Genomic DNA, 14,869 nt, shown 5'->3' with positions numbered 1-14,869 from the left:
TTATTTAGCAATAAAATGAATAAAGGGCTGACACATTCTACAACATGGATATAACTCAAAGGCATTATGGTAATGAAAGAACTCCAAGTTAGGGTCTCTGGTTAATTTTCTAGCAAGCCAGAGGAAGGGCTTCTCAAAATTGTAGTTACTTTTGGAAAAATAGTAGAGAGAAAAAAGTAAAAAGACTGACTTTTGGCAGTTATAGTACTAAGGATTCTTTTTTTGGTGGAAGACAATATATTTTGCCTTAACTTTCCTGTCCTTAATGTTCATGTTGTTGCCACACAATACACTAAGGGTGTTTTCATATATTCATGCCATATCTCTATGCCAGTTAGGCACATTCTAGTCAGTAACTCTCAATGTTACATCAAACACTATAATGGCACCCTGGGTCTGGATGTTCCCTTGGGGCGGCAACTTTGGGAGCTATGCAAGACCAAGGAAAAAACACTCAAGTGAGGGAGAGGCCTAGAGGGCCTTACACCTAAATAAGAGCAGCCCTGATCTGTGGGCAGTCCTATATTTATTTAGAACAAGGTTCAGAGAAGATGGACAAGTACGTGAAGGAATGTGCATGTGTGGGACACCTTATTGGGGATACATTATGGTCTTGTGTAAGCTAGGGTGAAGTGATCAGGGAGCTATTGCTTGGGCAAGGGTGGGAGGGCTGCGAGGGGCTCCATAGGTCCCGCTAATCAAAGTATAATATCTCTAATCCCTATTCTTAACTAACTTTCTGCTAATCTTTACAAGTAAGGCATTCAAACTGATCTTGCTAATCTGGCCAGAATGTCTGCCTGCTGTTTTTAGCAGATGCTGATTTCCCAGTATGTCCCTCATACCAGGACTTTTGCCCTGGTGAGAGGCCCCCAGCCTAACTCTGCATTTTAGCTTGACAAGCAGGAACCCTGAGCACCATGACAACAGCCTTGATAACAAAGAGGGCTGGGGATTCCACAGGGTCTAATAGCCATCTCTCAGTCTGCCAAATTTCTCCTGGCCAGGCGTATCCCACATGTTGAACTTGATGGGTCCCTGTTGGTATGGATCATGAGGGGATGGACCTTGACACCAAAGGTAGCTACTGTTGTGCCCAGCGTCGACCAGTGCAGGCCCCCAAGGACACACAGACAACCGCTGTAAGAACACAAAGGAGTTTATTACGGGCTCGAGACCGGGCCCTCGACTCGCACCGATGTAACGGTGGAGGTCGGGAGCCCTGAACAAAGGAAACAGGGATCTTATATAGGGGTACAAGTAGATTTCTAAAAATTAAATCATGTTGGCAATCATTCATTAGTTACATAGGTACATCATTCATTGATTACACAGGTGCATTAATTAACAACGGTGGGTACACAGTTATTTTATGGCTAGTTTGACCCCATTGGTGGCCTGCATTGCTCAGTTCTATTTTATGGCCAGTTAGACCCATTACTCGGCTCCGCTGTGGCTGGTCATCTGAGATAAGACCAGAGTGGGGTGGGGGTCATAAACCCTCTTTGGAATGCAGGCTATTTAGTCTTGGGTAAGCAAAACTTGAAATACTAAGATGGTGGTTATACACAAGATGGAGGAATAGTGGCTAAGTCTCACAGCTACATGCTTCTCAAATTCACCTGTCAAATGACACTTCAGAAAAGTAGTTTTCCCATTTCCACCATCACCCACCCACACAAGTTTGAACTGGATTGGGGCTCTCCCTGTGGGCATTGAGTGTTCTTCCAGAAGCTTCTCCTCGCCTGTCTCATAATTCCAATATCAATGAGAATCTTTACTCTCACCCATTTAGAAGAATAAAAGTAAATAAAGGCACTAATGTTTTTAAAAGGAAAAGGTATACTTCCCAAGTTAGAAAATTTTAAAATTTGTCACACTGGTTTTAAAATTACAAACATATTGCTTGTTTTTGTAGTTAACATGAAAAACAGCCAAAATAATACTGTGATATAATCCTGTCAAAGAAGAATCCCACCCAAGTTACTATTAACAATATGCTGGTTTATTTGCTTTCAGAATTTTTTCTTTGATGAAGTATTATTTAATCATTTTGTCTTTTTGACTTTTCACCTAATCTTATAATTTTTCAAGTTGTTTTATATTGTCCTCAAACACCGTGGACTTGTCTGAAGATAAAGTGTCCAGTCCTTAAGGAAGTCTTGCCCAAGAGAGCTCAGAAGAGAGCTCAAACTATCCTCTCTGCAAGGCTAGTGTAATATCCAGACCATGTGATTCTGGATATTGTTTTACTTTCCAGACCAAAACAAACGTCTACATGTAGACTCAATACAGGTCAGGAAGGGTGAGAAATTTTGTGAGGTTGAAAACCTTTGGCATTGTTAAATCTTCTGAACTTTCTAAGTCGCTTGCAAAATTAAACAGAACACAAACGCCCACCCACACACGCACAGCAAAAACTAAAACGTAACAAAACAGCTCTCTTACTCAATTGTCAACTTGGCATCATTCAGAAACAGGTTCTTCATTCCTGCCCTTCAGAGTTCAGCTTTCATCTGCTAACACTGTGAGGGGAACATTCAATTTAAAAGCGTCTCTAAGCACTTGGAGAGACTTTAAAAAAAACCTTTAATGTGAACGATTTGGAATTTATGATTTATCTTGCAAGAGGAAAGGAGCAGGGAGTATGAATAACAGGTGCGGTAGGATGTTCTCATTGGAAATAAAATCTTGGCGAAGTCCCAGATTCCCGGGGTGCGATCAGTGTAAAGAATGGATGTGAGTTTTAACAGGGGCACATTCTGCAGACGTTCACGTTTTGCAGCTGAATACGTATTACGCGTGGACACCTATTCTGCACACTCACACGCTTGCCCAGCAAAGCCCGTGACCGCCACAGCAGAGTAGGACGCAGGTGACCGCCGCGCAGCGCCGGCGGCGACAGCTCAGAACTACAACTCCCGGCGCGGCCCCGAGTCCCGGCTGGCTCCGCCCCGGCCCGAGCGGCCAGCGGCGAGGCCGGGTCGCTGGGGAGTCAGCGGCATGGAGCCCCGGGCGGCGGACGGCTATTTCCTGGGCGATGTGGGTACGTGCGGACCGTGGAGGGTGCATGCTGGGGCGCGGGGCTGGAGGCACCCAGGTGAGCAGCTTGCTAGCGCCGCCCCAGCCGCTCTGGGGACTGAAGAGGTGCCTCTGATTGACATTCGCCCCGAGATCCGGGACGTGCTGTCCCGAGTGAGTCGTCAGGGCATTTGGAGGGGCTCTGGTTGGCACTGCCCTTGGGGCGGTGGGTGATCCCATGCATTTGAGATGTGGTTCCGCGGCGCCCGCTCCTTGTTTCCAGCCAGCGCCTTGCAGGGTAGTCGTCAGTGTGCCGCACCGGTTGTGGGGTAATAGAACTCGACCCACCAGAGCGTCGTGCACCTTGTGCCTAGTCCTTGCCAAGTTCTGAGGCAAGACCCGGAGAAGTATTCAGGTGGGGCCATTTCTAGGGCAGCCCCGGCAGGAGCCAAGTTGAAAGCTGGACCGCCCTGCGGAGGGTCGTGTAGCGTGTCATTAGCATCCTGTAGATAGTTCCAGCTGTGACACCAGAAAGAGAATATGCCCTTGTGACTTCATGTCACAGTGTAAAAAAAAAAAAATACCATCTCAGTCATCTTCTTTACCATTTGGACAGTGGAAGAATAAAACGGATTGGAGAGCAAAGGGACAGTCTTTGGGGAAGCAACATTTCCTGCATATGAATACTAGGATGGATGAGATAAATGGTGTAGCACTTTGAAAATCTGAGAGGTGGGGAACGGGGAAACTAAAGTATTTTTTCACTAGTAAAAACAGTATGCAAATAAAAAGTCTCAAGGTTTAATTTTTTAAAATTTATTTATTTATGCATACAAGAGTTGGGGTATAGGCCAGAGGTTGGGGAGGGGGGTGCGGGGTGAGAGGATTCACCAGAGACAGAGTGGGGAGCAGAACAGGAGGACTGACTGAAATACACTGCTGAGGGGAGCAGTGGGGGAGACAGGAGAAGTTTGCTGGGCCACGTGGGTCAGCTCCCTGGTCAGGGATGGAACTTGTGCTGTGGTGGCTGCCAACAGCTTCACAGTGCTGAGACTTAACCCCTTGCACCACCAGGGAGGCCCCTTAAGGTTTAAATTTAAGAGAAAATTGCAATCACGGCATGTAAGTATATTTTAAATGACTTTGCCAAACAACCACTGTCAACATTATCAAAGGATTTAATAAGCATCTGTTTTAACTTGGCATTGCACCCAGGTTCAAGACTTTGACCTGCTAGTGTGGCCTGTGTTTGATTGGTTCAAAGAAATATGGCAGGAGCAGCTAACCACCCAAGCCTCTTTAAGCACATATTTTTAATGTTTGTTCATGTAGAATGTTCAATAGCGTACATAGCATTACTTCTTGTGTTTCCTGCATAGTTTGTTAATGAATGTATCTCCAGAAGAAAAGCACTTTCTAAACTAATGGATGTACAAGTTCTGGGTTTCCTGGGTATTTTGGCCTTATCATTTTTAATTTTAATATATGTCATTTTTATTCCTAACACTATTGAGTAAGTGGAATGTGTTGAATCCAAAACATCACCATTATTTTAGCTGAAGTGGAGGCTGATTGTGGGATCTTTAACCCATAGTAACATTGTGGTCTCAAATTTTCTATATGTGATGTACAACAACCCTCAGCATGTAAGTGTATTTTAAATGACTAAAATACAACACCTCACAGAAGTAAAGATTACATTATGTCCTGATCCATAAGTACAAGGAATTCAGGGGACAGTCACATCTTAAAGTGAATTGAATGTCTATGATTTAGCAAATGTAATACACATTGCAAATAGACCTTGGGTGAATGACAAAGTTAAAAATATATGTTCCCATAATTAGCATCCATACTGAAGAGTTTCAAACTTAGAAGTAGGGGCTGGCAGAAGATGAAAAATTGCCTTAGAGAGTAGAGCTCTAAGTTAGGTGAGAACTGATACTCTTCTGTTATCCTTAGTCAAGAATTCTTAAATAGGACCTCCCTGGTGGTGCAAGGGGTTGAGCACAGCACTGTGAAGCTGTCCGCAGCATCTGCAGTGTGAGTTTGATCCCCGGCCAGCCAGGAAGGTACCCACATTGTGCAGTGGACCTCTCCTGTCTTGCCTGCTGCTCTCCTCAGCAGTATATTTCAGTAGATCGGCCTGTTCTGTTCCCCACTCTGTCTCTGGTGAATCCTCTCACCCCCTCACCTCTGGCCTATACCCCAGTTTTTGCATGCATAAATAAATCTTTTTTTAAAAAAGAATTCTTAAACGAATTCATTGTCTTGTTGTGTATGTATGTGTGTGTGTGGGGGGGTGGGATCAGAAGTGAAATGGAGAGAGATAGTGGAAGGGCAACTTCTGGGACTGGTGAAGAATCTGTAAGGTTGTGGGCGGGCACTAACCACAGCCCTGTGGACAGTTGCAGGACTGTCCCCATTACTGACACTTTATAGGTGAAACTAACATAACCACAAAGCAAAGCTGAGGTTTAAATCCTGGTGGGCTTCCCACCCCCCCTTTTTGTTTTTTGGTTATTGCTTGTTTTATCCTTAAAATAGGCTCACACTCTTCTCATGAAACATGAGAAGACACGCATAGGGTGACCTGAGTGCTGGACTGGTTTTATTACCTGGATGGGTGAGCCCTTTCTGCTGTGGGTCTCTCAAGAGATGTTGCATGGCTTTTACCACCTATCAATATTGGCCATCTCTACATTTTATCATTTCCTCCTTCCCTCTATAAGGGATGAAGGGTCCACAGTTTGTATTCATTCTTTTGAGTCATCAAAATAAGATTTTTTTAAAGATTTATTTATTTATGCATACAAGAGCTGGGGTACAGGCCAGAGATGGGGTAGGTGAGAGGACTCACCGGAGACAGAGTGGGGAACAGAACAGGCCGGCTGACTGAAATACACTGCTGAGGGGAGCAGCAGGTGAGACAGGAGATTTCTGTGCGCCATGTGGGCTTCTCCCTGGCCAGCCGGGGATCAAACTTGCACTGCAGAGGCTGTGGATTGCTTTTTCATAGAGTGGTGCTAACCCCTTGCGCTACCAGGGAGGCTCTAAGATTTTTTAAAAGTATATTGTATTGAAAGTCTTGGGAGAGATGTAGAGAATTCCTGGCTGGGAGATAAATGTCCTTAAAATCTTCTCACATGAGTTTATGTTTCTGCCTTAGAGAAAGCTGCATGCTAAAAATCTCTAGAAATTTCCTTTTAGTGGAGAAACTTCTGGTCACTATGTTATACTTCTAATAAAAATATCTGGAGGAAATGAAAAGCAAACCCATTTAGAATGATTTAACACCAGTTAAGATTCCGAGACTGTTATTGTGGCCAGTAGAAGCTGCATCCATATCAGTACTAATGAATTTTTATATTTTGGTGTAACTTTGCTGTCTTGCCGACTGGAGAACGGTTGAAAGTTTCTTAGTTGGAATTGAGGGACAGTAGATGAGAGCAAGGAGTCTTTGGCTAGGCCACAAAGATCTTTCAAGAGGAAAAGAAAAAGGACATCTGCTCTCTGAAGCTGGTTCTAGAACACAATGGAAGGTAAAGGTCATGCTTTCCAGTGATAGACAACCAATTGAACAAGATTCTCAACCTTGGCCACATGTTGCAATGACTTGAGTATCTTTAAAATAATACTAGGGCCTCCCCGGTGGCGCAGCGGTTGAGCGCTGGGTTGCGAAGCTGCCAGCGACCTCTGCGGCGCCGGTTTGATCCCCGGCTGCTCCCCGGCCACCAGAGGAGGGTCCCACATGGCGCGCAGACCTCTCCTGCCGCCCGCTGCTCCCCTCAGCAGTGTACTTTGGTTCTTCTGCCTGCTCTGCTCCCTGCTCTGGCTCTGGTGAATTCTCTCACCCTCCCGCGCTTCTGACTGTACCCAGTGCTTGTATAAACAAAGAAACAAACAAATAAATAAATAAAAAACATGCCTCTATAAAAAAAATAAATAAATAAAATAATACTAGTTCTCCCCGCATATATTTTCTTTCCAAGCATTTTGATTTAATTGTTGTGGGGCACATCCTGGGTGCCATGTTTTTAAAAAGCACCCCTAGTGATTCTAACATGCAGCCAAGGTTGAGAACCACTGAACTAGAGAAAGCCTTGGCCTATCACATCTTATTAAAATCTGAGCAAGGGTCTCCCTGGTGGCACATGGGGTTAAGTCTCAGCACTATGAAGCTATCAGCAGCCACTGTAGCACGAGTTCGATCCCTGGCTTGGGAGCTAACCCATATGGCACAGCGCACCTCTCCTGTCTTGCCTGCTGCTCCCCTCAGCAGTGTATTTCAGTCAGTCCGCCTGTTCTGCTCCCTACTTTGTCTCTGGTGAATCCTCTGACCCCCCACACCTCTGGCCTGTACCCCAGTTTTTGTATGCATAAATAAATCTTTAAAATTTTGAGCAAATCTGGAATGTTCTATGGGAGCAGGGAAGAAAAAGGTGTGAAAGTGGCATAAAACCAAGCACTTAGGCGCAAAACAGGTACATTTTTTGGTACAGAATTAAATAAGTAAAATAAAACTGGCTGGAATAGAACAGCATAGTAAGATTTAAGCTTCTTGATGAATGACAGTCATTTTTGATTGACATCCTCTATAGGCCAAGCAGTGCAATGAAGAGTTTAATAGTTTTTTATTCTGTACAAGCATGCCATGGAAAAGTTACCTGCTTGTCATGAGGACACACTCATCTTGGATCTTCTCCCCAAATCCTTTCATTCCATGCCTTCAACCATTTTGTGTATGAGTTGCTTCTATGGCTACCTTATTACCCCTACTTCTTCAATAAGCCTTATTTAATAAGAAGGCAATCTTTTTTAAAAAAGATTTATTTTTATTTATTTATGCATTTAAGAACAGGGGTGCAAGCCAGAAGTGCAGGAGGTGAGAGGATTCACCAGAGACAAAATGAGTAGCAGAACAGGCAGATCTACTGAAATACACAGCTGGGGGAGCAACGGGCTAGATAGGAGAGGTCTGCTGCGCCATATGGGGTAGCTCCCTGGCCAGGGTCGAACTCATGCCGCAAGAAGGTCATCTTATTCCAGGTCCTGGGAGTAAACTCTGCAGCCCACTCTGTACATTCTCACAATGAATTTGGGGCATTAAAGGGCAAAGTCATTAATTTGGGGTATGAAAGTGTAATATAATAGCTATTAAAATTAACAGGCAAGATAAGAATCATTAATTTATTTTGTCTCCAAGATTTGTACGTTCAGTCAATTCACAACTCCTGAGATGTGGTACCATTGTTTGTGGAATTCTAGCTGGGCAATTTGTGTCCTTTCCCTCTCTTGCCCTTTGGGTAGCCTGTTCCTCAGGCCATTGGCAGGGCCCTTGATAGGGTGCAACTCAGCCACCATCCTAAGACTCATCTTGGAAAGTGGTATACACATTTTGATTTTAAAAGATTTCCTTTCTAACTTGTATTGGTGAAGTGGAAACAGACAGTGCTAATGCCAAACAAGAATTGAATTAGTGATAGAGTCAGAGAAAATGTTTTCTATGTTCTGTTTCTACTTCTCTAAAGATTTGGCTATCACCAGAATGCAGCATTGAAGCAAATGAATTAGCAAGAGCAGGTTGAAAAGTAGGTCCTTTTGAGATGCACAGATAACTGGCAACTATTTTAAGAAGCAGAATTTGTAGCATTGTCAAGAGAATTTAAATTCTTCCTTGATGGACAGCCTAGATGCAGATGGAAATTAGGTTATTAATAGGCAAAAACTGAGAAAACACTGTTAAATATGTGCTCTGAGATTTGCCTTGCTGCTCAGTATTTTACTAAACATTTGTATTGACCTCTTCTCCCTACTTCAGCTAACAAATATTCAGAAAGTAAAACAGAGCCATTCATCTGTTCTGTCATGGTTGCGATTATATCAGCATATTTTTAAGCACAAGCACAGACACAAGTATCTTACTGTGAAATAATGTGGATTTCCGAGTGGGTTGGGTAGTTTTGGATCTCATTCAAAGGCTCTTACCATGAGTCAAAGACCAAAAGGGCCTTTTTACTAGGAGTTTGCCCTGTGTGAGGAGAGTTTTGTTACTCATTCCAGAGGATGGAATTAGAGGAGGGCGCTACGGCTCACGTTATAGTCATATCTAGAAACCCTTGCAGTTCCAGAAATGATGGCCTGCCAGGGCGGGCTTGGGGGGTCAATGAACACTGTGCGGCAATATGAAGGATCACTTAGAACCCATAGGGAAAGACCACAGGGCGAAATGTTCATCATGCAAACCTGAAGTCACCTTTGCTCCTGTATCTAGATTAAGAAGCAGTGGAATCCATGAGATGTCTGTGAGTGATCAGGCTTTGAGAATTTGCCTTCCATGAGTTGAAAAGGCAAGGCCAGAAATAATAATCTCCTGTTTGGGCTAGAATTTAACTTGCTTCTTAGGAGCCAGAGCCAAGAATCCTTACTGATGCTGAATGGCCCTGAGTGTTTGTTGGTTTTGCATTGGGGCAGGAAATGCCGCTGGAGTCCTGATGGACAAGTTTCTAAACAATGGCTTCACACCCAAGCATGCACATACCAGCCTGCGAGGTGGGGAGACTGGCTTGAGCATCATAGATTCCTTTGGCTGTGTGATCTCAGATAAGACTTTGCCTCCACTCCAGTTTTCGCAAATGGATTAAATGAGAGATTATAAAGGATGTCTTATTAGATTTAAAAATATATATATATTTTTTAAAGATTGATTGATTTATTTATACAAGCACTAGGTACAGTCAGAAGTGCAGGAGGGTGAGAGAATTCACCAGAGCCAGAGCGGGGAACAGAACAGGCAGACTGAGGAAGTACACTGCTGAGGGGAGCAGCGGGTGGCAGAAGAGGTCTGCGCGACATGTGGGACCCTCGTCCAGCGGCCGGGGATCGAACCGGTGCGCCACCGGGAAGGCCCGATTTTAAAATATATTTTATGGGCATAACACTATGTGCAGTTTAAAAAAATGAATAGAACCACACACTTGTGAAACATTTCTGTCTTCTTCCAATCCCTCCTCACTTCTCCATCCCCACCACCAGAGGCAACTCCTTCCTGGTAGCCTTTCACCTCCCTGTGTCCAATCCCTGTGGTGAGAGTTCCATTTTCTGACATTTACTTCACACTTTACACTCCCTGCAGACACTCCCTGTCAGGGGAGATGAAGCCTGAGCCCACTTGTGCTCCTCCACTTGCAGATTTATTTCCCTCTGGGGTCCTCCACTGTAATTACATTTTTCATTTAAATCGGTATTCAGCGTTTACATTACGATGACTGAAAATCCCCACAGCTCTACTACTTGCTATGCTAGGATTACATTTCTGTCCTCAGGTAACTTTTTGCTTTTCTTGGAGGTGACATCCATTGTTTGTGTCTGTGTGGTTTCTATATACACAGTCATGACTTTATCCCTCCATCCAGTAGCCCTCATCCACTTGGGCACTTCAGGTAACCCAGGGATTCCACCATCTTTCTTTTCTTGTGGATGAATTGAGGACCTCCCACCCACCCACGCAGCCTGGCTTCTTCCCATCTGCACACACTGCTTCTTAGGCCTGATGCCCTCTATCACCCTGGAGCCTCTCTTCCCCGATAGATCCTACATCCTGAATCTCCCTCTTTCTACATCTATTGCCCTCATTTGGATGGAACAATCTTCCAGGAATATTCCAAGAAAGGGTGGAGAGGAGGCAAATTATCTGAGGTCTTGCTTATTATCTCAAAAGATTGATTCCACCTCTACACATCATTGCCAGTCTGGCTGTGTTTGGCATTCTGGGTTGGAAATTTCTTCCACGGAATTGTGAAGGCAATGCTCCTATTCTTAGTTTCCAGAATAATGTTAAGAGGTCAGATGCCATTCTTGTTCCACATTCTTTGAATTATTTCCCCCTTTCTTGAAACTTTTAAGAGTTTTCCTTATCTTTGGTGTTCTGAATTATACAAAGATGTGGCTTGATGTGGGTCCTTTTTATTTACCACCCACACTATTCATTGGAACCTCTCAATCTAGAAACTCATTCCTTTCAACGCAAATTTTAGTGTAATTTCTTTGAGAGTTGCCTTTTCTTTCCGATACCCTATTAACTGGATCTTAGCTTTCTGGGATGGAAACTTTATTTTTCTTACTATTTTTTACTTTCCATCTATGTCTTTTTCTGAGCTTTATTTCCTAACGCATCCTATTGTTTTGGCATTTTCTTTCCTTCTTAGATATCAAAAATAGTTTGGTTTTTTTTTTTTTAAAGCAGTTTTTATTGGCATTGACTCTAGTTCTTCAGAATTCCTTTTTTAAAAAATTTTTAAGATTTTTAAAATTTATTTATACAAGAGCTGGGCTACAAGCCAGAGGTGCCGAGGGTGAGAGGATTCGCCAGAGACAGAGTGGGAAACAGAACAGGCAGACTGACTGAAATACACTGCTGAGGGGAGCAGTGGGTGAGACAGGAGAGGTCTGCCGCACCATCTGGGTGTCTCTCTGGCCGGTGTGGAATTGAACTGCGCTGCAGAGACTGCAGACAGCTTCACATCGCTGCGCTCAACCTGCTGTGCCACCGGGGAGTTCCCAGAATTCCTTCTTTTCTGTTTCTTTCTGATTTTTTCTTTTTCTCATATAAACAGCTTTGGAATTTCATGAGAGAGACACTAAAGAAACTGTAGGGATGGTCTTCGTCTGAGGTAGTTGTCATGCAGGGAGTTTGGGAACAGCATGTAGGGACCTGTCTTGGCGCTCTAGTTCTCGTAGATTTCAGTGTCAGCATCTGTTTCTCTTCTGTGCCACAACCTTTATTCTCAATGTAGTGGGGTCTTTGGAGATGGCCCAGCGTAGTATGTCTGCTCCATCTTCTGTGTCTCACTTGAAATGACCCATCCTTCTGAGGAGGTAGGGAGATGCAATAGATTGGTGATCTATCACCCAAGTGGGTATTTTCTTATGGGTGGAGACAGTTAGAGTGTAAACCTTACCTTAAAATTGGACTTCAGCTGTAGAATTGAAGCTCCCAGCGGGGAGGACAGAGGGCAGGGAGCAAAGAGGGTAAGGGGCCCAGTAGACTTGGTAAAAGACTATGGGTGCTTTGGTGGTGGAGGTGGGGTTGTAAAATGCATCTGAAAAGGTATGAACTTATACTCCCAAATTATATACATTGTTGTAAGGCATTCTTACTGCAATATAAATAATACAATAAGAAATTGGACTTGGCGGATGACTTAACAAAAAATTCCTGTTTAGGGTAGATGAAGGTATTCAAGGAAATTACATATAATGGGTTACCAACACTGACTGAGCACATTTCTGGGCAAAGTTGTGTAAGTTTCTTATTTTTTCCACAAAACAGCCCAGTGAAATGTTATCTCCAATTAAAAAAACCTGAGGCTTAGATGATTTCAAGTGAAAATCTTCCCAAAATCCCTTGGCTCAGACAGGGACTATGTAGGTTTACAGTTCGGGTTGTTAGGGTGTAATGCCTGAGTGCCTATGGGGTGTTTGTGCTCTGGGAATTAGGAACCAGGGAGAGGGTGAATTGATAATGAGTATCTTGGGGTGGACCAAGGCAAGGGAAGGGGGAGGTAGCAGGTAATTGGAGGAGCACTCAGGAGGGGCTTGCTGTAGAGTGAGAAACAAGGTTGGAGCTGAGTGTGTCTAATTAACTCTATTTAAAACTTCCCTTTCCTGTTTCCTGGCTGATTTCACTTTTGTCTTTCTCTTTTGCTTTCACTCAGTCTCTTTCATTTTCTTTTTTATTCTCTTCCTGAGATTTGGTTGTTTTTTTTTTTCCCTCTAAGAAGGTAAATCTTTTCTATTTAACTTTATCCAACTTATCTTAAAATCATATGGTATGCCATTTGACCTCAAGTTTACTCTCAATCTTTTGGGCATTTATAATTAAAACACTGAAAAAAGATCCCTGAAAAATATCTTAAAAGCAACAAAACATTCAGCCCCAATTCCTATGTTAGGGTTCTTATATGTAAACATAAAGATTATTTTCCCTTGAGAATCGAGGCCCTAACTTCAGGTACACTAGGACTTGAATTCAGATGCACTGTTAAAAATGGAGGTCACAATAAACACCACCTGTTAAGTACCCATGCTGTGTCAGCTGCACATAGTGTGTCTGGTTCTTAGAGCGTCCTGGAGAGTACATATTGTCATCCATAAGTGTCGTCCTCTTTGTCCCTGGTTTATAAACTTTTTATTTTATTAGTCCTTTACTATCAGAAAAATGGGTATAGCTATGACTTCATGCTCTTCTTAATAATAAACTCAGGGGTCTCTCTGGTGGCGAAGCTGTTAAGTCTCAGTGCTATCAACCTATGGCCAACCACAGAGGCATGAGTTCCATCTCCCGGCCAAGGAGCTACCCACATGGCCCAGCAGACATCTGCTGTCTCACCTGCTGCCCCCCCTCAGCAGTGTATTTCAGTAGATCTGTCTGTTCTTCTCTGCACTCTGTCTCTGGTAAATCTTTTCACCCCTCGCCCCCAACATCTTTGGCCTACATCCCAGTTCTTGTATGCATAAATAAAAAAAATTAAAAAAAAAATAGACCCAGAACAAAATTCCTGGCCCAAGCTGTATTAAGGTTTCCATTGCTAATATTTCACCTTGATTCAGAGCCAATGTATTGGCTCAGTTTGCCCTGAAGGTGTTCACGGTGTTTTATAAACACTGTTGGGGGTTTCCCCCCTGCAGCATTGCTGGATGTTATGGCTGAGGTGTGAGCCGAGGCAAGCTGGTCAGCATTGGCCAAAGTCCTGGCTGGATGGTATATAGGGAATCAGGCTCTGGGTGGGAGGCTTCAGGTACTGTGCAGGCAAGTGGGGCAGGGATTCAGCAGGTGCTCACGTAGAATCCAGTCACTAGAACTGGGTTCAAGGTGGGGCTTGTTAGTAGAACAAGGCAGAGTAGAACAGGAACACCAGGCTTGCCTAAACAGGTCTGACAGAAGTTGGTATTAATAACCTGTCATAGTCATAGTATCTGTGCTATGATGGCCGATTGGCTGGGCAAAATAATGTCCTGCTAGTGTCTTCACAGCCACCCTGTGGGGGTTGACAAAAGTAGCTCCATTTTTGAAGTGAGACAACTGAGGCTTTGAGAAAAGTAACTTGCCAGAGGTCACAAAGCTCAGTGCAGGTGACAGAGATTAATGTTGAACTCAACAAGCTGGTGGTTCCTGCGGCCGGTTACCACCCACCCAGCTCCTCCAGGACAGGGTGATGCTGAGGAAGTGTGGATTTTATTCTGGAGAAAGGAGCAGTGGAAAGGTCCTGAGCAGCATCCCCTCCCCTAACCCACTGTGATTTAGCTATATTGGGGCAGGGGGTGGTGGGGTGGGAATTGAGGAGGGACACAGAAAGAGATGGTAGGAAGAGGGGAGTGATAGGGAGGGGGCAACAGGAAGGGTTTTAGGAGGCAAAGGGGTTTGCAGGAAGGAGGGGACAATAGGGGTTTTTTGAAGAGGGTATTGTTCAGAAAAAAGGAGGGGTGATGGGAGAGGGGGTAACAAAAGGGAGGGGGACAGGTGAGAGAGGGCGATGCTGGGAGCCCAATTATGTGGCAGAGCTGGGATTTAGGGGAAACTCTTCTCCCATAGGGAACTTGCCAGAAGAGGAGGGTCTCAGGTTTCTGAGGTAGCCCCTCTCCCCAGAGAGAGGATACAAGAAGGGGGTGGGGGAGTTGTTCCTTAGTCTCCTTACAGCTGGGATCCAGGCACAGGGTGGAAACACACCTAGATTCAGGAGTGGACTGACTACAGTGTTTTCCTGTGCTCCCTTCTCTAATTGCAGCAGAATGTCTTTTTGCTTTAAAGCTATGATGGCGTGGTAACTCCTGTTTTTTCACTGACTTC

At 44.1% G+C, this 14,869-nt stretch overlaps 1 protein-coding gene and 1 pseudogene across 1 annotated transcript in view; one reads left to right on the top strand and one right to left on the bottom strand.

Annotated features, from left to right (window-relative positions):
* Positions 1–1,716, bottom strand: LOC119244166 (GTP-binding nuclear protein Ran-like; annotated as a pseudogene).
* Positions 1,717–2,991: 1,275 nt separating this feature from the next.
* The window catches only part of ASB13 (ankyrin repeat and SOCS box containing 13), a 30,082-nt gene continuing 18,204 nt past the window's right edge, over positions 2,992–14,869 (top strand). The window contains exon 1 of the mRNA XM_037510561.2: positions 2,992–3,046. Coding sequence (XP_037366458.1) covers positions 3,004–3,046 — 43 coding nt within the window. The 5' untranslated portion in view covers positions 2,992–3,003. The remainder of the gene's footprint in view (positions 3,047–14,869) is intronic.

Source organism: Talpa occidentalis, unplaced genomic scaffold (assembly GCF_014898055.3).
Source record: "Talpa occidentalis isolate TD23 unplaced genomic scaffold, MPIMG_talOcc4v2.1 talOcc4.14, whole genome shotgun sequence".
In the NCBI taxonomy this organism is placed as follows: domain Eukaryota; kingdom Metazoa; phylum Chordata; class Mammalia; order Eulipotyphla; family Talpidae; genus Talpa; species Talpa occidentalis.
This window is presented reverse-complemented; position numbering and strand designations above follow the sequence as displayed.